Genomic DNA, 25,994 nt, shown 5'->3' with positions numbered 1-25,994 from the left:
CTGACCCTGGCAACCCAACAGCCCATTGAAACACATGAGCCAGCAAATCTGCCCTCATGTCGTAGTCTCTCCATCAGCTAGCTTTGCACTTCTGCTCATCCCCATGTGCTATGTTAGGGCCAGCTGGGATGTTGACTGTCTGGGAATGCATGCTTCCATACTGTGTGGGAAACCTCCCAACAGTCAGCTGAGCAGAGCTGAGCTCTCTCTCTCATTAGGTCTTTCTCTCACTCAAATTGCATGAGGGTTTCTCCATTTCTCCCAATACCTCCATTCCTTTTCTCACAGCCTTTATTTATCCCTTCTTCCTCCCTCTCTACTTCCTCATTCTCTCCTCTGCGGAGTCTCAGCTCCAGGCAGAGCTCCAAGCCCAGATTTACAGCCATGAGCTTCATGCAGAAAGTAGCTTTGAGATGAAAGAGTCTGAGACAGTCAGACTGAGCACAGAGAGAAAGATATTCATGGACTGAGAAAGCGTTGAAAGAGAAAGAGAAAGCAAGACATGCAAATGTGCTTTGCAGTGTGCACTACCGTGTCTGCTTTGTAGTGTGTACTACCATGTCTGCTTTGTAGTGTGTACTACCATGTCTGCTTTGTAGTGTCAGGCTATTTCTCTTGATAGAAATTGTAATTTTACACACATTTTTACGATTGGACTATTTTCAATGCCAAGGCTCGGTTTGGTAGGCTACCGCTTGTCCTCTGTGCGGTGTCCATGGTCAAGGTCACAGAGGACTCACCGTGTTGAGCGGAACTGAGCACGGTATTCTCCCCAGTCCATTGGTGGTGTGATGATCCCTGACCCTGTGTGGCTGATGCTACTAACACACTAATGTCTGGCGCTCGGGCAGGCCCCAGTAATGATGCCATTAACCTCATGTATTTATAGAACACCGGGGCACCTTTCATAAAGGAGCACAATGACCTGTGGGTACTCTTCAGCAGGACTCTTCCCACCCTAGAGAGAGAAAGAGAGATAAAGATATAAAGAGATAGGGGTGGCAGAGAGAGAAAGGGGGAAAGAGAGAGGGGAGATAGAGAGATAATGAGGAAAATGTGGAGAGAGGAAAGGATAGAGAGAAAGATGGAGAAAGGGAACGAGGGAGGCAGGTTGGCGCCTGGAGCTACCAATGACCCACTGTGGCATCTGTAACCTATGAGTTTCAGATTGTAGAACATAAGGCTGAAAATGGTTATTGACAAAGTATCAAGCACTGTGTATACTGACATGGTTATTAATGTCAACAATGAGTCAAGCACATGGTTTAACCAGAAAGAGCAACAGGTTATATACATATTTAATCCACATTTCTTTCGTTGGTATTTCCTGTTATGTCTCCTCTCCTGTTTCTCCAGCCTTGCCCTTCATCCTGAGAGGTCTCTGGTGGCAACAGGTCAGGTGGGGAAGGAGCCCTACATCTGTGTGTGGGACACCTTCAGTGTACAGACCATCTCTATCCTGAAGGACGGACACTCCCATGGGGTGGCCTGCCTGGCTTTCAGCGCAGATGGACAGGTGAGACACACACCCGCACACACCACCTCATGCCAGCTAGCATGCACACAAGCAGACGTACACACACACACACACACACACACACACACCACACACACACACACACACACACACACAGCCAAGCACGCACCACTTCACACACACACTTCACCTCTCGCATACAGGCACACATGTACACCTCTCATCCACCTTTACTCTGAGTGGATGGGTTCCTGTACAATCACACTGTTACCAAGGCAAATCTGTTTGATGATCGGAGTCTGACTGAAAAACAACAATGCTCTGACACACAGCAATGTGAATGCGCCATCATTTGCGAGATTGAAGGGTCATAATTCATAGATTTCTCCCAATTATATCATATGTAAATGTGCCTTATATCTCACATAGCCTATAGCCATGGGAATGGTATTGTGGTGGTGGGTTGCTGAGAAGTGAAGCCTGCTGGGTAACTGTGCAGGCTGGGGATGATATACGGCTCTGCCATGAATCATGATGGCCCATGTTTACTGGGGTGAATGCTGGGACAGCACCAGTCTCCTATGACCTTTAACTTGATGTATGGGGCTCCATGAGATTCTCCTACAGCAGCAGCAGCCTGTTGACGTCCCCCATACAAGACCAGTAGGCTACACCCAGGAAAGAGGGAAGGGGAAAGGGAGGGGATGGAGGGAGGGAAGGAAGGAAGGATGGCTGCTGTTGTCGTTGCCTTCATTGTGATTTTGGAGTTGACAAATGCAATGTCACGTCAGAGGAGGCTGCGGCTGGTGAAGAATGTGTATGGGATGGAGAGGGAGGGGGAGAAAGAGGAAGGGTGGGTGAGGAGAGCCAGGGCTAATGCTACCAGGGCTAATGCAACAAGTCTTATCACCTCCTGCCACTGGCCACCAGTCTACATTACTGCTACACTGTAATGGAGACCAACCAGGGAGGGGCAGTAAACAAGGTTTACCTCAGACCCTTAGTCAATCATAAAGACATTTAGGCCTTATCATTTTATTAGCTCCATTCTGAAATGCATTAGATGGCTGTTTTCTTGGAAACCCCTGTGGCCAGAGCGGGTAAACAACTCTGGGTGATGTCATATAACACAGATGGATGTCTTGTTTGGTTGGGATTTAAATGGGTTTGTGGATGAATCGTTGTGGCAAACCACAAATATGACAAAACATGTTTTCCTGAAGAAAAGAGAATGTATTCTCTATGACTGAAAGGTATTGATTAATGGACACACTCATTACCGTTTCATTGGAAAGTCAACAGCACATTAGGTCAACTAACATTTGGCATTCATCTCCTCTCTTTTGTACTCAGTAGAATGGCCGTACTCATTTTATATTGGAGCATCAAATCTGAAATATCCCTACATTTAGGTCTCATTTATTTTCTATCTAATGTTTCATTGTCATCCCAATATTCACCCGGAGACAGTTGTCCAAATATTCCTAAAGACCTAGCTCCTTTGTCTAAGTCATAAAATGGGTAATTAACAATTAACTCGCTGAATGGTAATTGACGCCAGACTAATTGGAAACAATTTGCATTCCTTTCCTTTCTACAGCCAGTGTGATGAAATACAGAAGGCTTGTTAAATAGTGCTGTTTAAGGTCTTACTGTATTATCTGCACTGCCTGTGAACTGCGTCTCTGCAGCTGTCACATAGAACAATTCTGTCATATGTCCCGTCATAGAAAGGAATTGATTAGGAAAATATGACTATTTGCCTCCATTTACAGTACATTAATTCAGATTTATTCATTCTCCTCCATTGAATAGAAACAGTCTCTCTCCTTTATTTTCAGATTAATGAATAGTTTCCCCTTTTTCTAATTTTCAGCGGCTAGCTTCTGTGGGGCTGGATGCCAAAAATACAGTGTCTGTTTGGGACTGGAAGAAAGGAAAGGTTCTGGCCACTGCGACAGGACATTCAGACAGGGTAGGCTTTTGTGTGTGCCGTGCGCATGTTGGCATTTGCGTGTGTGTGTGTTGTGTATTGATTCAGTTGTAGTGAGTACACATGTGAGTACACAGTGTGTGAAGGAGAGGAAATGTATGTGTGTTAATGGCTTGGCTCTCTTTCAGATCTTTGATATATCTTGGGATCCCTTTCAGCAGAACCGGCTGGTGAGCTGTGGGGTAAAGCACATAAAGGTGAGCTACACAATAACAACACAGTATGCTCCGTGCTGTCCAGTCAGTCCATACATTACCTTTGAGCCAAGTTCAAAAATAACATATGTGGAGCTATCAATGTTGAGATGGGTTACCCTGACCCAGTGCAGCCGGCATCAGTCTATTCAAGGTATTTAACATGTAATAGGTTTACGGTTGTTGTTAAAAGCTGCTTTTGGAACAACCTCATAAACAATATGACATGTTGTCAGTGGAGTAAATAGGCGCTATCAGATATTCTAGCAGTAGAATGAGAAAGTGGTGTTAGGGGGACTGGGGCATATTGTTTTCAATGGGTACGCGTGAAGAGCAGTTGGAGGACGCCAGTTTCTATTCAGTCAAAAGCAGTAATCTGTTCTGTCATTCCCCTCCGGAAGGGCTGTCTCCTACTGTACACACATGCACACAAACACACACACACACGCACGCACAAAAAAACACACAAGAAGAGCCCTCAGTTTACAATAAATATGTAAATACATACAGTGAGGGAAAAATGTATTTGATCCGCTGCTGATTTTGTACGTTTGGCCACTGACAAAGAAATGATCAGTCTATAATTTTAACGGTAGGTTTATTTGAACAGTGAGAAACAGAATAACAACAACAAAAATCCAGAAAAACGCATGTCAAAAATGTTATAAAATTATTTGCATTTTAATGAGGGAAATAAGTATTTGACCCCTCTGCAAAACATAACTTAGTACTTGGTGGCAAAACCCTTGTTGGCAATCACAGAGGTCAGACGTTTCTTGTAGTTGGCCACCAGGTTTGCACACATCTCAGGAGGGATTTTGTCGCACTCCTCTTTGCAGATCTTCTCCAAGTCATTAAGGTTTCGAGGCTGACGTTTGGCAACTCGAACCTTCAGCTCCCTCCACAGATTTTCTATGGGATTAAGATCTGGAGACTGGCTAGGCCACTCCAGGACCTTAATGTGCTTCTTCTTGGGCCACTCCTTTGTTGCCTTGGCCGTGTGTTTTGGGTCATTGTCATACTGGAATACCCATCCACGAACCATTTTCAATGACCTGGCTGAGGGAAGGAGGTTCTCACCCAAGATTTGACAGTACATGGCCCCGTCCATCGTCCCTTTGATGCGGTGAAGTTGTCCTGTCCCCTTAGCAGAAAAACACCCCCAAAGTATAATGTTTCCACCTCCATGTTTGACGGTGGGGATAGTGTTCTTGGGGTCATAGGCAGCATTCCTCCTCCTCCAAACACGGCGAGTTGAGTTGATGCCAAAGAGCTCCATTTTGGTCTCATCTGACCACAACACTTTCACCCAGTTGTCCTCTGAATCATTCAGATGTTCATTGGCAAACTTCAGACAGGCATGTATATGTGCTTTCTTGAGCAGGGGGACCTTGCGGGCGCTGCAGGATTTCAGTCCTTCACAGCGTAGTGTGTTACCAATAGTTTTCTTGGTGACTATAGTCCCAGCTGCCTTGAGATCATTGACAAGATCCTCCCGTGTAGTTCTGGGCTGATTCCTCACCATTCTCATGATCATTGCAACTCCACAAGGTGAGATCTTGCATGGAGCCCCAGGCCGAGGGAGATTGACAGTTCTTTTGTGTTTCTTCCATTTGCGAATAATCTGTTGTCACCTTCTCACCAAGCTGCTTGGCGATGGTCTTGTAGCCCATTCCAGCCTTGTGTAGGTCTACAATCTTGTCCCTGACATCCTTGGAGAGCTCTTTGGTCTTGGCCATGGTGGAGAGTTTGGAATCTGATTGATTGATTGCTTCTGTGGACAGGTGTCTTTTATACAGGTAACAAACTGAGATTAGGAGCACTCCACAGCTCGTTACCTGTATAAAAGACACCTGGGAGCCAGAAATCTTTCTGATTGAGAGCGGGTCAAATACTTATTTCCCTCATTAAAATGCAAATCAATTTATAACATTTTTGGCATGCGTTTTTCTGGATTTTTTGTTGTTGTTATTCTGTCTCTCACTGTTCAAATAAACATACCATTAAAATGATAGACTGATAATTTCTTTGTCAGTGGGCAAACGTACAAAATCAGCAGGGGATCAAATACTTTTTTCCCTCACTGTATGCCTCACAAACAGTAGCAATGGACAATTGGTTTTCTTGTTGTTTTGTTTGTATATATATCAATATATTTATATATATACAGTTATGGTATGAGAAATATATAGTTCAGCCTATGGTGCCTTTTGGCCATAAAACAGCTTTCATGGACAGGGAATCTTCTTAACTGACCGCTGTGAGCTTTATTAGAAATAAGCCCCATGCTATCTACCCTGAGGTGATCAGGCTGGCAAATGAACAGTCGTGATTCAGAGCAACGGCTCTCCAAACGCACTGTGACAGCAGCTGATCTCTGAGCTCATGTTCTCTCTCTCTACCCTCTATCCTTTCCTGTCATTATCCACCTTATGTTATTTTTTCTTTCCTCTCTCTACCTCTCCTCCCATTGCCTTTTTTATCCACCTTTCTCTTCACCTCTCTAATTATCTTGCTTCGCCTTTCCTTCCCCTACCTATGCCTACTTGTACATCTCTCTCATTTCCTGTCTCATCTCTCCTTCTTCTTTCACTCGCTTCCCCCTCTCCATGTCTCTAGTTCTGGGCTCTCTGTGGCAATGCGTTGACGCCCAAACGGGGGATATTCGGGAAGACGGGGGATCTACAGACCATTTTGTGTGTGGCATCGGCTAAAGATGATGTAACATACTCTGGGGCGTTGAATGGGGATATCTACGTGTGGAAAGGACTGAACCTTTTACGTACGGTGCAAGCCGCTCATGGAGTGAGTGAAATACGTCACTCTAATTCTCAAGACCCATTGATTGTGCACTTCCAGACATCCAAACACCCGCTCCAGCTAAACCCCATCCCTCTCATGCCTATAATCGCTTACACGCCTACACTGAAGCAACTCAATTCCCCTTCCCTCCCTCTGCATCCCAACCCTGAAACCTTCTTTGTAAATCTCTAAGGCCTTTAAAAGCATTGAAAATAATGATTTTGCCCCCTTTTTGTGTCTCCAATACAGAAATAGACTTTTGACCCACATTCCTATTGAAATCATATTCCTTCCAAGTACCTTTTTCTATGCACAGAACAGTTTGATAATCCCCCTGCCTATGACTAAAGTTGACTGCACTGTGTGTAGGCTGGGATCTTCAGCATGTATGCCTGTGAGGAGGGCTTCGCCACGGGGGGACGTGACGGTTGTGTCAGGCTTTGGGATCTGGACTTCAAGCCTATCACCAAGATCGACCTTCGGGAGGCTGAGCAGGGGTATAAAGGTAGGCCTCAGGAACCTGGTTTAACTACCAGCTCTTGGTGATAATATATAATGTTTCTAATTATAAAGCCAATTGCATAAGCTAATGATGCTAAAGTTAGTGCAAGACTTATATCCCCAAGTCACACTTCTGATCATCCCAAACAATGAGGCTTTAAAGTCAACGGCCTCATGAAAAGTTGCAATTTGTTTGGGGTATTTCTTTCGGGTATTCACCTCTTTGTTTGCATGCTTGTCAAAATGTGGTTATGCAGTTTGTAACCCCGACTGCATACAGATGAAATTTGATATGTCCATGTTGGTTCTCTCTACCTGTGATGTATGATCGTACAGTAACATATCACAATATTATTTTGGACGATATTATACTGAACAAAAATATAAACACAACATGTAAAGTGTTTCATGAGTTGAAATAAAAGAACGCAGAAATTTTCCAAACGCACAAATAGTTTATTTCTCTCAAATGGTATGCATAAATTTGTTTCCATCCCTGTTAGTGAGCATTTTTCCTTTGCCAAGATTATCCATCCACCTGACAGGTGTGGCATATCAAGACGCTGATTAAACAGCATGATCATTAAACATGTGCCACTTGTGCTGGGGACAATAAAAGGCCACTCTAAAATGTGCGGTTTTGTCACACAACACAATGCCACAGATGTCTCAAGTTTTGAGCGAGCGTGCAATTGCCATGCTGACTGCAGGAATGTCCACTAGAGATGTTGCCAGAAAATGTAATGTTCATTTCTCTACCATAAGCTGCCTCCAACGTCGCTTTAGAGAATTTGGCAGTACATCCAACCAGCCTCACAACTGCTAAACCATGTGTAACCATGCCAGCCCAGGACCTCCACATCAGCCATCTTCATCTGTGGGATGGTCCGAGAGCAGCCACTCAGAAATCTGATGAAACTGTGGGTTTACACAACCAAATACTTTCTGCACAAACTATCAGAAACCATCTAAGGGAAGCTCATCTGCATGCCTCATCGTCCTCACCAGGGTCTTGACCTGACTGCAGTTTGGCATCGTAACTGACGTCAGTGGGCAAATACACACCTTCAATGGCCACTGGCACGCTGGAGAAGTGTACTCTTCACGGATGAATCCCAGTTTCAACTGTACCAGGCAGATGGCAGGCGTTGTGTATGGCGTTGTGTGGGTGAGCGGTTTACTGTTGTCATAGTTCTGGGGTTATGGTATGGGCAGGTATAAGCTACGGCCAACGAACACAATTATAGAATCGAAAGAATCGCAATATATATCGTATCGGCAGCTATGTATCGTGATAATATCGTATCGTGAGGTCCCTGGCAATTCCCAGCCCTATTCTGTATTCGATACTTTAATTTATACAGACAGGAGCAGGTGTGAAGGTAGCATGGGGCTAAATGGCTGGTGAGTGTTAGCCCTCTCATCAATTAAACATCACAGTCAAAGCTGTGTGCATTTGCAGGCAGGCCCTTCACAGGCTCGTGGGGGACGTCAGAGTAACACGGGGCCACAGGCTGATCAAACCATGTCATAGTCTGCATGTTTGTGCTTGTCCCTGGGGTATCATGGGTAATTAGGGTAGCTGGGTGATGGAGAGATAGAGGATGAGAGGCGCGTCCTTATGAGGAGATCCATCTAAGCACACAGGGTTGTGTGTGCACTGTGCTGTCTATGGATTTAAGGGTCAGAGTCCAAGCTTCTGTTGCAGAGGTGTGTGAGTAGGTCGATCCAGACACTGATGTATTTGTACAGGGGTTAACATACTGTAACCAGGGATAATGTGTAGGTCACTTCAGTCAGTGTGTGTGTGTGCTGCCTAATAGAGGCCGATGTGTGTTTAGCTCATTGAGAGCCCTGCCATGATGATTTATTAGCCTGTCCCTGTGGATGTATCATTGACATCTGTTGACTGTGAACAGATACAGAGGACAGAGAGAGACCGACAGAGAGAGAGACCGCTAAGATCAAATATGCCACTCATCCATTTCCATTAATCTAAGCCAGAGCAGGCCATGTTAGTCCAATCAGACAGAGAAACAAAATATGGTTATATTCTAGGGGCCTGAGAGAGTTTGACTGTGAGGTATGGATAAAACAGAATAGAGAAGTTAAGATAACAAACAAAAAACTCTAAACCTTTGACAGATGACATTTAGTAAACTTTTCATAGCATTATCATGTGGATTCCTTTTGCTCTATGCCTCCTGCTAAATTGAGGAAACCATCAGTGGCACTCATGTATTATCAATGAGGGTCTTCTCTCTTCTCTTCCTCTGCTCCTCTGTTCTCCTCTCATCCTCTGTTCTGAACGGTGGCTGCCTGGCTGTCTGTGGTTAAAGCAGAGAAAAGCTCTGTGTCCCCAGCCAGCCCCAGGGGTGGGGAATAATAATATCTGAAAGCCCCACAGACACCGGGTACACCCTGGGATTAGACAATGGCATTGCTGGGTGTTTGTTGGTCGGTCAAAGTATTGTAACCAGTGGCAATTTGGTGCAAAAACATTTTTTTAAAGCCACTACACAACACAACACTAAACAATACACTACTCTCTGTTCATCATATATGCATAGTCACTTTAACCATATATACATGATCATACTACCTCAATCAGCCTGACTAACCGGTGTCTGTATGTAGCCTCGCTACTTTTATAGCCTCGCTACTGTATATAGCCTGTCTTTTTACTGTTGTTTTATTTCTTTACCTACCTATTGTTCACCTAATACCTTTTTTGCACTATTGGTTAGAGCCTGTAAGTAAGCATTTCACTATAAGGAATACCTGTTGTATTCATCGCACGTGACTAATAAACTTTGATTTGATTTGATTAATTTCACTATATCGGTGCCCAAAAACTGTTAGAGCCTACATAAAGCTGTCCCAACAGCAGAGCCCCAACAGCAGTCCCAACACCTTACCACTGCTACACCTGGCTATCAGTGGAGCCTTGTCTGGCAGCGAAACATTCAGCCTCATTTACTGCCTTTTAAAAAAACATTTCTGATATGGCTGACTTGCTTAAACAAAATGTGGTTTCTACTGACAATTGAGATGTACAAATTATGGCAGAAGGGAACGACGAGCAGATAAGAGGCAATACGTAATTTCGATTAAGACATTAATGAGCGTGCTAGGACAGACGTAGTCAATACAACAATTTGGTATTTGGATCCCCATTAGTTGTTGCAAAAGCAGCAGCTACTCTTCCTGGGGTCCACACAAAACATGAAACATAATACAGAATGAGTAATACAGAACATCAATAGACAAGAACAGCTCAAGGACAGAACTACATACATTAAAAAGGCACATGTAGTCTACATATCACTGCATACACACAAACTATCTAGGTCAAATGCCACGAGGTGTTGCTTTATCTGTTTTTTTTTTACCCGGTTTGCTGTTAATTTGAGCAATATGAGATAGAAGGAAGTTCCATGCAATTAGGGCTCTATATAATACTGTGCTCTTTCTTGAATTTGTTCTGGATTTGGGGACTGTGAAAGGACCCCTGGTGGCATGTCTGGTGGGATAAGTGTGTGTGTCAGAGCTGTGTGTAAGTTGACTATGCAAACAATTTGGGATTTTCGACACATTAATGTTTCTTATAAAAAGAAGAAGGGATGCAGTCAGTCTCTCCTCAACTCTTAGCGAAGAGAGACTGGCATGCATAGTATTTATATGAACCCTCTGATTACAATTAAGAGCAAAATGTGCCGCTCTATTTGTTCAGCACTTTGAAATGTACAGCGACAGAATTCAGAACAATGTCCGTTCTTACAGTATTCTCTCTGTACATCAAGTCAGAACCGTAGGATAAATAAAGGGGGCATATAAGCAGACAATGATGATTACAATATTCAATGATTACATTTCTCTAAAACAGGCTATAGGCTACATGTGCACCACCAAGTCAGAACAGCAGGCGAAATTAAGAGGGGAAAGGGACCAAATTATTAGGGTGAGGCACATGGGCTACTAACAGCTTACTACACAACATACACGTAGTATTACTTTCTTAGCTACAATATACATATCTCCCTGCCATATTGCATCATTTATGCAGCAGCATACAAGACATTTTTGGACTCACCTTGTTGTGCTCACTTGAACAGGAAGGTGGCGCGGCGGTCCTTCGTGGGCAAATTTTGTCATCAAAATCTGGCATTCTCTGGATTTATGGTGCTTTCAAGACAACTGGGAACTCAGGAAAAAAACAAGGTTGAATCATGATGAAGTCAGTGATCTTCAGGTCAGAGCTCTAGAAAGAGGCCCGAGTTCCCGACTTGCAATTCCGAGTTGGATGACCGTTCAAAACATATTTTCTGAGTTCCCAGTTGTCTTGAACTCACTGAAGTCAGATTTCTAATTTCTGAGTTTCCAGTTGTTTTGAGCATGGCAGAAGTCATGCTGGATTGACAGCATGGCCAATGTTCAATGTTTTTAAGCTTTTTCAGACTTGGGACCACACACCTACTCCACTGAATAGCAGACCAGTGATTGCTTTGCGATGCTTGCAGTTAGCAACTGATTCCTTCTAAATTACTCACTGTTGAATTTGCGATTTCCAACTTGTTGTGTAGTGTTTATGTCCAATGGCCAATGAGCATCGCTAGATTTCTCTTCATTATTTCTCTTCATATGACAAGGATTAAAAAGCATTTGCCAGTAGATTGTCTACGTGATTCATGATGACTTTTGAAAGTATGATGTTGATTTGAACAGTCCAATCAAAGCTGCTGTAGATATAACATGATTTGACATCATTTTATCTGTGGCAAATGACCTTGAGACTTCTTGGATGGGCACTTCTAATGTAACTCTATGGTAGCACCTAAGGGGCTTCAATTTTCGAGCTCTACCCTTAGATTTGCCGGGGACATAGTGTCCCCATGGGTGACAGAACACTGAGCCAATCACGGCGCAACTAGAGAACATTACTCAATCACGGCGCAACTAGAGAACATTACCAACCGCTATGCTCCGTATTTTCCGCTGGCTGCCCCACCACCACAGAAATCACTGAGCTAGGCTGAAACACCTGCATTTTGGAGCTGCCTTACTCAAGAAAGCAAAAAAGACCAAGTTTGTACGCAGCTTTATTAACTCTATTATTATTATTTATTTATTTACATTGTTTGCAAAGTGATATGTGACCCGTATTAATGTCAAAATAACATACAAAACAAGCAGCCCATCGTTTCTAAAAACACGAGTCAATCAAATGTCTTTATAATGCCCTTTTTACAGTGCTACACAGAAACCTAGCCTAAAACCCCAAACAGCAAGCAATGCAAATGTAGCTGCACGGTGGCTAGGAAAAACTCCCTAGAAAGGCAGGAACCTAGTAAGAAACCTAGAGAGGAACCAGGCTCTGAGGGGTGGCCAGTCCTCTTCTGGCTGTGCCGGGTAGAAATTATAAGAGTACATGGCCATTTAAGGCCAGATTGTTCTTCAAGATGTTCAAACGTTCATAGATGACCAGCAGGGTCAGTACCTCAGGAGTAAATGTCTGTTGGCTTTTCATAGCCGAGCATTCAGAGGTCAAGACAGCAGATGCGGTAAAGACAGAGAGAAAGTCAAAAACAGCAGGTCCGGGACACGGAAGCACGTCCGGTGAACAGGTCAGGGTTCCCTAGCCGCAGTCTGAACAGTTGAAACTGGAGCAGCAGCACGACCAGGTGGACTGGGGACAGACAGGAGTCATCAGGCCAGGTAGTCCTGAGGCATGATCCTAGGGCTCAGGTCCTCCGGGAGGGAGAAAGGGAGAGAGAGAGAATTACATTCACACAGGACACCTGATAAGACAGGAGAATGACACCAGATGTAACAGACTGACCCTAGCCCTCCGGCACAGACTATTGCAGCATAGAAACTGAGACAGGGGTGGGTTGGGGGGACACTGTGGCCCCATCCGACGATACCCCCGGACAGGGCAAACCAGGCAGGATATAACCCCACCCACTTTGCCAAAGCACAGCCTCCACACCACTAGAGGGATATCAACAGACCACCAACTTACTACCTGGAGACAAGGCTGAGTATATCCCATGAAGATCTCCTCCACCGGATAGGCAGATCATTCCATAAAAATTGAGCTCTATAGGAGAAAGCCTAGATATTAGCTTAGATATTCTAGGGACAATAAGAAGGCCTGCGTCTTGTGACCGTAGTGTACGTGTAGGTATGTACAGCAGGACTAAATCTGAGAAATTAGTAGACATGCCAAAAACCTTCGTAACAGCTTGTGGCTCTAGATTAGAAAGTGCTCCCAATGATTTTTGTATCCTCCATATTAAGGGATTTCCTACTTCTGTTCTTGAATGTTTTGAGTCCCAGTGAAGGTTTGATTCCTAACTATGGATCAGTTTTAGTGAGAGGAAATCTGAGATAAGAATCCACATTAATTACTTTTTAGAAATGGTTATTCCCCCAGGGTGTCAAAGCTGAAGTGTATTGTGCAGCCAATTAACTCTAGTTCATGTTACTCCGGTTGCCAGGGATTCTGTCCAGATGTAGGATCTTCATTTGATCACTTTTGTAGTGTATTTGAGTTTTAAAAAGGCTTCTAAAATTTGTAATTACCATTTTGAAATTTCAGACTTGATTTGCCCAAACAAAACATTTATCAACCCCTACAAAAATGTACATTAATTATAATTCACATAATAATTCACATTTCCTGTTGCTACAGGATTATTTTCCTGCTGTAGCAAACTGGCTAAAATTAAGATCCTTCATCTGTATATTGGCTGTAGCTGGTTTCTGGTTGCCATGTATTTTTATATATATTTTTCATATCGTGTGATGTTAGTGAGGTGTTGTTTTAGGAAGAGCCTGAGGATTTGTAGCTGTGCTTTTCCTGACTGAGTTAGAGACTATTTAGTATTAATGAGGGGCATTGGGTGATTTCTTGCATTGGGTGATGTCTTGCTGATGTCTTGTTGCTTGACATGCCTTCAGTGTAGCAGCTCAATCTGTTCCTCCCTCTAGAGTTGTCTACTTCATTTCTCTCTCCTGAAATGAAAGTCTACCTGTATTAGTCACACATCACTCTGTGAAAAACTTTCCACCTGAAAGTTGTCTGAACGTAATAGTTTCTATCTCTGGATTGAAGTGTAATACACAAGGAAATGGATTAGATGCTACCCTTCATCACCTGCTGAAGAAGGGCTGTGATTGTATTCAATCTCCTTCTTTTGTTATACATGACAGAGCATTCATTATTTGCGGTGTCTTTCTCATCCGCTGTCTCTCTCTATCCCTCTTTCTTTTTTCTCTCCCTCCATCCCTCCCCCTCCCTCCTCCCTCTCTTTCTCTCTAAGGGCTGTCTATTCGTAGTGTGTGTTGGAGGGCAGACCGTATCCTGGCGGGGACGCAGGACAGTGAGATCTTTGAGGTGATGGTTCGGGACAGAGACAAGCCTCTGCTCATCATGCAGGGTCACTGTGAGGGAGAGCTCTGGGCTCTGGACGTCCACCCCAAGAAACCGCTAGCTGTGACCGGCAGTGATGACCGATCTGTACGGTCAGTCTTAACTCCAGCTGTAATTTAGCTCGTACATCAGCTCCCTCAGAAGCATCTTTACACTAGCATCTTTATAGACCCAGTAGTTATCATCAGAGCTTTCTTCCCTAATTTATCCTTTCTCAGTTTACCCAGGCCACCATCCCTGTTCATTCTATTTTAATGTACCACTTCATCCAGACTTTTCATCTTAATTACATAAACTCAGTGAACCCTGACCAGCAGTACTACTCGTCCTGCTTGGTTCACTGGTTCTCCTCTCCTTCAGACAGCCCTTAGTTTGTCAGACACTGTTCTACACATTTCTAACCGGGACAGTTCTAGCCCAGAGTTCAGCGCTAGCTATAGAAAGGTCACAGTGCCAGCCTGTGCAGGGGACAGATACTTGATAATGAAGCCACACAACCCCTTTCTACCAGGAGTAACAGAGTTCTCTGTGGGCCTGGTAACACTTTATTTTAACAGTCCCTAATAAACCATTCATTAATCATTACGCCCACATTTATAAACCATCTATTGATCATAAGTAAAGTATTTTTGCAGTCCCTAATCTAAAGTGAGCGCTATCTAACCCTAACCCTTAACATAACCTAACCCAACCATAACCGTTATGCAATCTTTTTGTAAATGCTTTATAAATGGTTTATTACGGACTGTTAAAATATAGTCTAACCCTTAATTCAAGCCCTCACCCTGCAGCAGTAACTAGCTCATTAAAACATCTGTCTTAGTCACTTAGCTGCTACTGATATCTTCTTCACTTAATACTTTCTAATGGGTGTGGCTACAGAAGCCATGTTCATAGCTAAAACTGTGCTGATTGGTTATGACTGTGTGTGTGTTTGTGCGTGCGTGTGTGTGTGTGTGTGTGTGGTGTTCTCAGGTTGTGGAGCCTGGCGGACCATGCCCTGATAGCTCGCTGTAACATGGAGGAGGCAGTCCGCAGTGTGGCCTTCAGCAACGATGGCTCTCAGCTCGCTCTGGGCATGAAGGACGGCTCCTTCACCGTGCTCCGAGTCAGGTACTGCTAAAATGTACCTTCACTGCCTACCTTTAGTCCCTAGAGTCAGTTAAACTGACACCCACTCACTCACACACTTGTAGCTCACAGTTACAGAAAACATCCACAAACAAACACTTTTAGGTCCTAGTGTCAGGTACAACAAACTCCCACCTTCCATATCACTGCCTATCTTTAGTCCCTAGAGGCAAGTGCAGTACAGAACGCACTGTCTGCACATTTGGTTCCCAAATACAGGCACCACTTACCACACCTGTAGTCCCTAGACTAATCTTTAGCACAGCAAGCACTCCTTTCACAATCTGCTTTAGAGCTCAGTGTTCAGTACAGACTCTCCTATCGGGTATAGGACCTTCACCTCCCCCCTTTACTGCTAAAAGTTCCCGCATCTCCTATTACCCACCTTAAAGGTTACTACAAGCTTCACTCCGTTGATCTAGTGCGTAGGTGCGCGTGGGTGGAGTGGGATTTTTGGAGCAGCGGACACCTTTTGGTAACATAATTTCCTCACCAGTCCCACTCCCATTCACAAGGGGGTGATAGGTGATAGCATATTATTTACATATTTAACTTTTTTTATTCTGTGATAGCAAGGAAAAGTCATCTTCCCTTGCTAGTAGTAGCTAGCTGGCAGCCTGGCTAGCAGGCTTTAACCTGTCTAAAAACATAGCAAGCTAGCTAGCTTTTTTAGCTTCCCACATCTGCATGTGAAATAATCTGATTTATAATTTTCAAAAATATATATACACTACCGTTCAAAGGTTTTAGAACACCTACTCATTCAAGGGTTTTTCTTAATTTTGTTACTATTTTCTACATTGTAGAATAAATGTGAAGACATCAAAACTATGAAATAACACATATGGAATCATGTAGTAACCAAAAAAGTGTTAAACAAATCAAAATATATTTTATATTTCAGATTCTTCAAAGTTGCCATCTTTTGCCTCGATGACAGCTTTGCACACTCTTTGCGTTCTCTCCAAGAATCTTGAAGGGAGTTCCCACATATGCTGAGCACTTGTTGGCTGCTTTTCCTTCACTCTGCGGTCCGACTCATCCCAAACCATCTCAATTTGGTTGAGGTTGGGGGATTGTGGATGCCAGGTCATCTGATGCAGCACTCCATCACGCTCCTTCTTGGTAAAATAGCCCTTACACAGCCTGGAGGTGTGTTGGGTCATTGTCCTGTTTAAAAACAAATGATAGTCCCACTAAGCCCAAACCAGATGGAATGGCGTATTGCTGCAGAATGCTATGGTAGCCATGCTGGTTAAGTGTGCCTTGAATTCTAAGTAAATCACAGACAATGTCACCAGCAAAGCACCCCCACACCATAACACCTCCTCCTCCATGTTTTACGGTGGGAAATACACATGCGGAGATCATCCATTCACCCTCACAAAGACACGGCGGTTGGAACCAAAAATCTCAAATTTGGACTCCAGACCAAAGAACAAATGTCCACCAGTCTAATGTCCATTGCTCATGTTTCTTGGCCCAAGCAAGTCTCTTCTTCTTATTGGTGTCCTTTAGTAGTGGTTTCTTTGCAGCAATTGGACCATGAAGGCCTGATTCACACAGTCTCCTCTAAACAGTTGATGTTGAGATGTGTCTGTTACTTGAACTCTGTGAAGGATTTATTTAGGCTGCCATTTCTGAGGCTGGTAACTCTTAATGAACTTATCCTCTGCAGCAGAAGCTAACTCTTGGTCTTTCATTACTCTGGTCCTCATGAGAACCAGTTTCCTCATAGCACTTGATGGTTTTTGCAACTGCACTTGAAGAAACTTTCAAAGTTCTTGACATTTTCCATGTTGACTGAGCTTCAAGTCTTAAAGTAATGATCGTTTCTCTTTGCTTATTTGAGCTGTTCTTGCCATAATATGGACTTGGTCTTTTACGAAATAGGGCTGTCTTTTGTATACCCCCCTACCTTGTCACAACACAACTGATTGACCCAAACGCATTAAGAAGGAAATAAATTCCACAAATTTAATTTTAAAAAGACACACCTGTTAACCTCTTGCATCTAGACGTTCCGCTAGCGGCACCCCGTTGCGCCAGCGGAACCCCTAGCCAACAGCCAATGGGATCGCATGGCGCAAAATACAAAAACAACTAAAATACCACAATTCAATGTTCTCAAACATACGACTATTTTACACCATTTGAAAGATAAACCTCTCCTGAATCCAGCCACGTTGTCCCATTTCAAAAAGGCTTTACAGCGAAAGCAAAACATTAGATTATGTTAGGATACAACCACAGCAAATAACAACAACACAGCCATTTTCAAAGCAAGGTTAGCCGTCCAAAAGCACAAAACCAGCTAAAATTATGCACTAACCTTTGACGATCTTCATCAGATGACACTCCTAGGACATTATGTTAGACAATACATGCATTTTTTGTTCCATCAAGTTCATATTTATATTAAAAAAAAAACATTTTACATTGTCGCGTGACGTTCAGAAAATGTATTCACCCCAAAATTGCCGGTGAATTTACAAAACTACTCATCATAAACGTTGACAAAATACATAACAATTATTTTAAGAATTATAGATACAGTACTCTTTTATGCACCAGCTGTGTCAGATTTCAAAATAACTTTACATAGTATGCACATTGTTCTATATTCTGAGTACTGAGCACCATGCTATTCAGTTAGCCGTCCTGCCACGGCATCCCCAAAACGCTGAAATATGTTAAAAATATTATCTTACCTTTGCTGATCTTCGGCTGAATGCACTCGGAAGGTCTCCCACTTCCACAAGAAATTTTCATTTGTTCGATAAAGTCCATAATATATGTCGAAATAAATCCGTTTTGATGGCGCGTCCAGATCCCCATTCCAAAATGCATCTATCCACCGTCGACGAAAAGTTATAAAGTTCCCTCAGCGTTTGTAGAAACATGTCAAACCATGTTCACAATCAATCTTTAGGGTGTTATAATCGTAGAATTGTGATAATATTCCAACCGGACAATAGCAGATTCATTACAAAAGAAAAAGAAAAATGGCTAATCCTTCATGAGTGCGCGTGAGGTAAGGCAATGACCCCAGCCAGAACACTTACTCTTCCGGGTATTATTCAATCAAATTGCATTGTAGAAGCCTCAAACGAGGTTCTAATGACTGTTGACATCTAGTGGAAGCCTTAGGAAGTGTAATATGACATCACAGACACTGTAGTTTAGATAGAAAATCCTTTGAAATGACTACAGCCATCTGAGGTCAAACTTCCTGTTTGGATTTTTCTCAGGTTTTTGCTTGCCATATGAGTTCTGTTATACTCACAGACATCATTCAAAAAGTTTTATAAACTTCAGAGTGTTTTCTATCCAAATATACTAATAATATGCATGTTCTAGTTCCTGGGCCCGAGTAGTAGGCCGTTTAATTTGGGTATGTTTTTCATCCGGCCGTGATAATACTGCCCCCTATAGTGAAGAGGTTAATTGAAATGCATTCCAGGTGACTACCGCATGAAGCTGGTTGAGAGAATGCCAAGAGCATGCAAAGATGTCATTAAGGCAAAGGGTGGCTACTTTGAAGAATCTGAAATATAAAATAAATTTTGATTTGTTTAACACTTTTTTTGGTTACTACATGATTCCATATGTGTTATTTCATAGTTTTGATGTCTTCACTATTATTCTACAATGTAGAAACTAGTAAAAATAAAGACAAACCCTTGAATGAGTAGGTGTTCTAAAACTTTTGACCGGTGGTGTATATTCTTATACTTGCTGGTGTAACCTAAAACAGTATCCCAGTTTGATATGCTGCTGTTGTATTCATTATGATATCAGCTAAAAATAGAACATCATGTTTTGGTCATGGAGAAAAAGCACATGGCTAGCTAGTTGGCTACAGCATTTTCTACTATTTCACAATAGCCTGGAATCACTTTTTATCACCTATAAACAAAATACCCTTTTGGGTGGATTTGTGTTGTTTGGTTTACTGTTTGAACAGTCGCTGAGAATTTTTACATTTGGTTATCAATGCAAAATAGGCTACTTTGATGAATAGCCTATATAGCCTATAGATCAGATCAAGGAACGAAGCGACTATATTTCCCCCCACGGCTGCGGAAGGAATGATACGGGGCATCTCAATTTTCAGGTAATACAAAAGTTTGTTGAGTCCCGGAGCGTATTACAAGGAGCTGCCCATTTTGTGACAAAAAATGACATTGCAACACTAGCGTGTGAATTTAGCTTAAGTGCTTTTTTTCCCCAGTGGAAGCTCACGGATCGGTCGAATGGCCATTTAGGAAAATAATTTAATTTTGGAAAATTAAGGAACATTTTTACTTTGGTTAGTTAGCTTTCATAAGTACTTGCATTATAGCAAAGCTGGCAAAAGTATTTCCAGCATCAAACTCTTCAGATACATCTCGTAAAGAAGGGCCATAAAGTTATGCAACCTAGCCTACAGTGCCGCCATGGGCCAAAACCTCTGGTTTTAACAGCCTTCAAATGAGATGCTGAATTCATCACTTAAAGCCTGACTGAAGGCCCCAGTTTAATTTACTCCCCAGCAGATTCAGTTGGTATGCTGGCACTTTCCATTAGGTTATAGTAAATTGGTCCGCAGTGCTGTTAATCAATACGTTTTGAAGTGGCTAATCCTCACGCTGCACTTTGAAGTGAACAGTGCTCCTGATTTGCATTTAGTCTATGGGAAAAGAACGGGCTTTACAGCATTAGGGGCAGCTTTTTATGATTGGATGAATTTATGTTGCCTGGGGCTGTGTTGTGTTGTGCTGTAGGATTCTGACTGAGAGCTGGTGCGTTTAAAAGGGTTTGACTTGTTACATTGACTTTTTATCTGCCTCCTCGTTGGATATAGCTGTTTGAGACACACTGCACTGTATACATTGATATTCCCCATAGGTTATTCCCTATGATTACTGTTCACCATATCTAATCGTTAGGAATTTGTCAGGATAAGGGACAAACATCACTGGCATTATGATTCACAATTACAGCACATCATAAGAATACGAAGCCACACTGTCTATACGTCCTGTGATTACATACTTCCTTCCCCCTTTTGTGATCGTACCAACATTAACATTACCAGGGAGCAATTTAGACAGAAAAGCATAATTATGTCCCCATCTAAAATTACTCATGAAAAATTAGTTAATCAAGTCTGGGCCGGCGGAATTGCTTTTGGGTGAGCGCAGCAGGTGTGATAAGACTGTGGTGGTTCATTGTAATGCGTCCTCCTCAGAGAGAGACAGCAGGAAGATGAGTTTAGTGGCGAGGCTCCCTCTCAGTGTTTCAGCTGGCCTCAGAGTCATTATGACAATGAATGGGCCCAGTCCATCTGCTGCTGCTCACTGTTGGTTAGATAGATGAGCTAGCCAGCCAGCCTCCTGCCTAGAGCCAAGGGATTCACTCTTCCTTTCTCTCTCTCCCCCCTCCATCTCTGTTCCCTCCCTCCCTCCCTCCCTCCTCTCTCCCTTCCAGGGACATGACGGAGGTCGTGCACATTAAAGACAGGAAGGAGGTGATCCATGAGATGAAGTTCTCTCCGGATGGCAGCTACCTGGCCGTGGGCTCCAATGACGGCCTGGTGGATGTATATGCTGTGGCGCAGCGCTACAAGAAAGTGGGCGAGTGCAACAAGTCCTCCAGCTTCATCACCCACCTGGACTGGTCCATCGACAGCAAGTTCCTCCAGAGCAACGACGGTGCGGGAGAACGCCTCTTCTACAGGATGCCAAGTGAGTGAATCACCGCCACCAGCCGCCACCACGTTTTGGCAACGTTGTGACAATGTTGTGTTTTGGCAGCTTGGCTTTGCTTTTGACAGATTCTGCTGTCACTTTGAGAGTGACTCACTTTGCAGAAAAGCAACGCTTCATAATGACTTAAAATTGTCCCCGTGTCTCTCTGAACTAGGCCATGATAACCATGGTATAACTCCTATTATCTCAGCTTACTGGGAACACTATCTGTGATTGAATCTGATGTAGCTGTTTCTTGTTTCCTTGTTGGGAGAAGGCATGTAAACAGATCACACAGCAATCAGCTTGACAGTAAACAGTAATTAGGCCCATGAATCGAAGGTGGATCACAGCTAGCTTAGCGCCACGCCAAACAAGCCCTTGTTACACACACACCAGCAGCAGCAATCATCACATCACATCCGGCTTTAACATCGATGTGGTTATGCAGTGGTTTCTTCTTATTTGTCTCTTCTGCCTGTCACACAGGCAAGGGTCTTCCTAGGCAAGGCTGCTTTCTAGGTGGCACTGTCTAAACTCTAGACAGCTGCACAAGCCTCCCAGTCACTACATAACCACTGTCTACACACACACACACACACACACACACACACACACACACACACACACACACACACACACACACACACACAAACGCGCACGCGTGCGCACAAACACACACACACACACGCGCACAAACACACACACACACTCACACACACACGCACACGCACACGCACAAACACACACACCTCTCTCTCTCAAACTACACTATGTTTTTGGAGAGCTCTGTGTGAAAAGCCCTGTCAGAGTGAGTGACTCAGCGTTGCTCCAGGGTGTTTAGTGTCAGCAGACAGACTGTCTAGACTGACAGTCAGGAGGACAACAGGTGATGCTGCAGAGAAGACAGAGGGGAAAATAGTTTGGTTGCTACATTTTCCAATTATTTATTAGGGAACATATTTGACATCAATGGGTACTTTCTTACATTTACCTCAAACATATTACCTCAATATGTTTGTTTATTTGTGTTTCCTGCTTCACTTATCTGTCTTTTTAACATTGCATTATTTTGCAATTATAAAAGCCAAGGGAATATTCTCTTAGAAAGTCAATTAATTACGATAATAGAATGACGTCAATCGAGTGTTGAAGCATGGTAGATTTTCTCATTTCACTTGTCCCATAGGGATTCTAGATAGCTCCCTCTTCCCTGGGGGGTTAGACTAACAAACCACGCGCATGCACACGCACTGACACACACACACACACACACACGCGCGCGCACATACACAAATATTCATGCTGAGGACCCTAATTAAAAAAGGAGCTCCACAAGTGATGCAAGCTTCGGACAGAAAGGGGCTCCCGGCTCTAGGCTTTGTTTACGTTGCTATTTGGTTTATTTCTTGCACCAATTAAACCCCTCATTAACACAGGAACAGGGTGTTTGTGTGTTAACACCTTCAGTCTCATGTTTATGTAACCTTTACCTACTTGTTGAGTAAACTTATTGCCTTTTAGTTCTAGCTAAGAACCTTAGCAGCTAGGTTAGTAGAGTTGTAACATAGTCAACATTATTTAAAGGTGCTATTATTTACGCACAACAAGCTGGTTTTACAAGATACATGCATTCTGCCCATGTTTGTCTTCCATCCTGTTTTTCTCCCCTGAAGTTGGGAAGCACCTGACCACCAAGGAGGAGGTAAAAGGGATCCACTGGAGCTCGTGGACAAGTGTGATTGGTCCAGAGGTGAGTGGGATCTGGCCCAAGTACACCAACATCAGTGACGTCAACTCTGTGGACGCCAACTACAGCAGTGCTGTGCTGGTTACTGGAGACGACTTTGGTCTGGTCAAACTGTTCCGCTTCCCCTGCCTAAAGAAAGGTCAGTAAATGTCTTTGTTCTGAATATGCAACATGCAATTTTTACTTTGGAGTCATTACAATAAAAAATACATGTGTACCCATGCAAATATAGAATGATGAGATAGGGAATTATGTTGAACACACTCCCCTTCCCTCATTTAATTTTGACTAGTTTTTCTTTCCCTGATGTTGTGAACAGGGGCAAAATTCAAGAAGTACATTGGCCACTCAGCCCACGTGACCAACGTGCACTGGTCTCACGACCTGCAGTGGGTGTTGACCACCGGCGGGGCTGACCACTCTGTGTTCCAGTGGAAGTTCCTGCCTGAGGGCGTCATGAACGGAGGACTGGAGACCAATATACCACAAGGTACAGTATTTAGCCTGAGGAACCTGGGGGTTTGATTTAAGAATGTATTGTATGGTTCTAATGAGAGACCCCATATTGTCATGTTGAGCTGGTGCTGAAGTGTTCTTGGGTAGATTTGTGTATGAAATATTATTTCATATGATTAATCTACCTTAGAGTGACTACAGTACACAATGTCCATGCTCTTGTCAGAAACCAATGTAATGACTATGTGAGTGATTGTTGCAGCAGTGAAATCAGTTTGCCTGCTGCCACTGTCTCCTGGTATCGGTTCCCTCTAGATGGCCATGCAGACTCCAACAGTGAGGAGTCTGACTCTGATGTGTCTGATGTCCCGGAGCTGGACTCTGATATTGAGCAGGAGACACAGATCAACTACGACCGACAGGTGGGTGTGTGGAGCCTACAGACAGTGGAGGGAGTCCTATATGGCTCAGACAGAAAGTGGGTATTAATAATAAAATAATAAAAAAGTTATAATTTCTTATTGGAAATATGTTTTGATAGACTAGTTTAGTTGTGAGATCTAGTGAGGAAAAGAGAACTGTGGGTTTTTAGTGAATTTATGGAAATTACGAGGCTCATTTGAATTTCCTGCGGCACAGGGAAATGATCTGCGACAACAGGGTAAACAAATGAAGATACTATATCTATATATGAGAATGACAGTTGAATGAGATGAGAGGAGAATATGCCCCATTTAAACTGGTGTCCAAAAGAAAAACATGAGAGACAAGAGAACACACTATTCAAGGCTTAAACAATACCCTGTTTAAATACCCTACAGTAGACGAGGCAGAGAGAGAATCAATTGTTAGAACAACCCACATTAGTCAGTGTTATCTGAATTGGAATGGCCCGTTGTTAGTCAGAATGCCTCCAGCCATATACGAGGATCCTGAGGCATCCTGAAAGTCAATGAAGGTGCCGAGTGGAGATATTCTGATATTGATTGATGTTAGCAGAGAGAGGCTGCGAGGCGGACGGAAGGGGAGATAATATATTCAAATAGCAGAGTGCTCCTATCAGCGGCTTTGTATGGGATCAACGCTGACTGAGACTCTATTTGTCGGAAAACGCCTGGGTTGCCATGGCATCCATCACATGCCTTATCTCCACTGGCAGCTGGATCTGCATTTGTTGCCGTGACGATGCGGGTTGGTGCCACACAGAGCGCTGCCATGTGTGCTCTGGAGATATATTGCCGGCTGTGCCAACACTGCTTCATGACAGATCAATGAGTTGCCTGTTCAAAGTTTCATGTGTGGGGTAAAAATATTATTGTCCCTGCTTCTCTTAAGACTTAATTTTTGTCCTCATGCAACACTTTGCATTTGTTGATGTTTGTTATCGGTAGTATTTCATATCATGGTTCAGTAAAGCATATGATGTGTCGTAGGAGGATGAAGTCAACATGATCACCATTCATGTTATTTAGTCAACCTTAGCTGCCAGCAAAAAAAATTATGAAATTGTATGAAATGTATGCATTCACTACTGTAAGTCGCTCTGGATAAGAGCGTCTGCTAAATGACGTTAATGTAATGTAATGTAATGCTTGTGATTGTGGGGAAAGTGGATGAAAGCAGGTTGACATGATGTACAATATGAAGGACTGTTGTTGTTACAGGTGTAGAAGGACGACTGTGTGTGTTTGTTTCAGGTGTATAAGGAGGACCTTCCCCAGCTGAGGCAGCAGAGCAGAGAGAAGAAGCAGCAGGTTGGCTCCCTAAAGCGCCAGAGAGGCCCAGATGAAGGTCTTCGTCTAAAGTTTGTCCACGGGTAATGGGTTCTTATGACAGGTCTTATGGGTCTCATTTTGACTGTGTTACTGAGTGTTCATCAGAAAAATACTCACACGTGTGTTTTAGGTGTCATCTTTTCAATGTCAAATTGGTTGAGATGACACTCCACCATTTGAAATGACGTGATAAGGACAGATGTCTTGTCTTGAATTGATTGGAAATTGTGTGTTTCCATCGCGATGAAACAATCTCTCTCTCTCTGAAATTGGCCTGTCTGTGTCAGCTGTTGGAATATGCAAATCCCTTTTCAAAGCTGTAGTATTTAAATCATTTTTGCTAAAAATTTTCAAGATGTGTGAAGCAGTTAACATTACTGATTCAGCACGAGCAGCCATTAAATACTTCCCTGTAGCAGCTCTAATACTCCCTCAGTGTCCTTTCCTTTTTGTAAAACTTAAAGACCTCACAGTGGGGGAGGCAGGACTCTTTCAGTGTTTGAGCGATGAAATAAATGCCGCACATTTGATTAAAATTCCCCACGCGGGGTTTATTAGACACTCTTATATAGGCCATGTAGGGCAGAGACAGCATATGAACTGTGATTTTATTTGGAGTACCTTTTAGATAAGGATCATACCTTCACAGTTTCAGAAAAATAGCCGTCTTATGTCATTTTCCCTAGTCAGATTTACAGAAACACCCAGGCACTCAGTCAAGGAATGAATTGACATTTTTGTTTCAGTA

General features: G+C 43.2%; 1 protein-coding gene across 2 annotated transcripts in view; it reads left to right on the top strand.

The window, feature by feature from the left end:
- LOC106608004 (echinoderm microtubule-associated protein-like 6) overlaps window positions 1-25,994 on the top strand; it is a 92,316-nt gene that overhangs the window by 23,174 nt on the left and 43,148 nt on the right. For both annotated transcript variants that reach the window (XM_014205648.3, XM_082976469.1), the window contains exons 2-13: window positions 1,357-1,516; window positions 3,354-3,452; window positions 3,599-3,667; window positions 6,284-6,469; window positions 6,836-6,971; window positions 14,293-14,494; window positions 15,378-15,515; window positions 21,006-21,262; window positions 22,942-23,154; window positions 23,335-23,505; window positions 23,787-23,893; window positions 25,169-25,287. In XM_014205648.3, the coding sequence (XP_014061123.3) occupies window positions 1,357-1,516; window positions 3,354-3,452; window positions 3,599-3,667; window positions 6,284-6,469; window positions 6,836-6,971; window positions 14,293-14,494; window positions 15,378-15,515; window positions 21,006-21,262; window positions 22,942-23,154; window positions 23,335-23,505; window positions 23,787-23,893; window positions 25,169-25,287 (1,857 nt within the window). The remainder of the gene's footprint in view (window positions 1-1,356; window positions 1,517-3,353; window positions 3,453-3,598; window positions 3,668-6,283; window positions 6,470-6,835; window positions 6,972-14,292; window positions 14,495-15,377; window positions 15,516-21,005; window positions 21,263-22,941; window positions 23,155-23,334; window positions 23,506-23,786; window positions 23,894-25,168; window positions 25,288-25,994) is intronic.

Source organism: Salmo salar, chromosome 01, assembly GCF_965601325.2.
Source record: "Salmo salar chromosome 01, fSalSal1, whole genome shotgun sequence".
Lineage (NCBI taxonomy): Eukaryota > Metazoa > Chordata > Actinopteri > Salmoniformes > Salmonidae > Salmo > Salmo salar.
The sequence above is the reverse complement of the archived record's forward strand: the minus strand, read 5'-3'. Positions and strand labels throughout refer to the sequence as shown.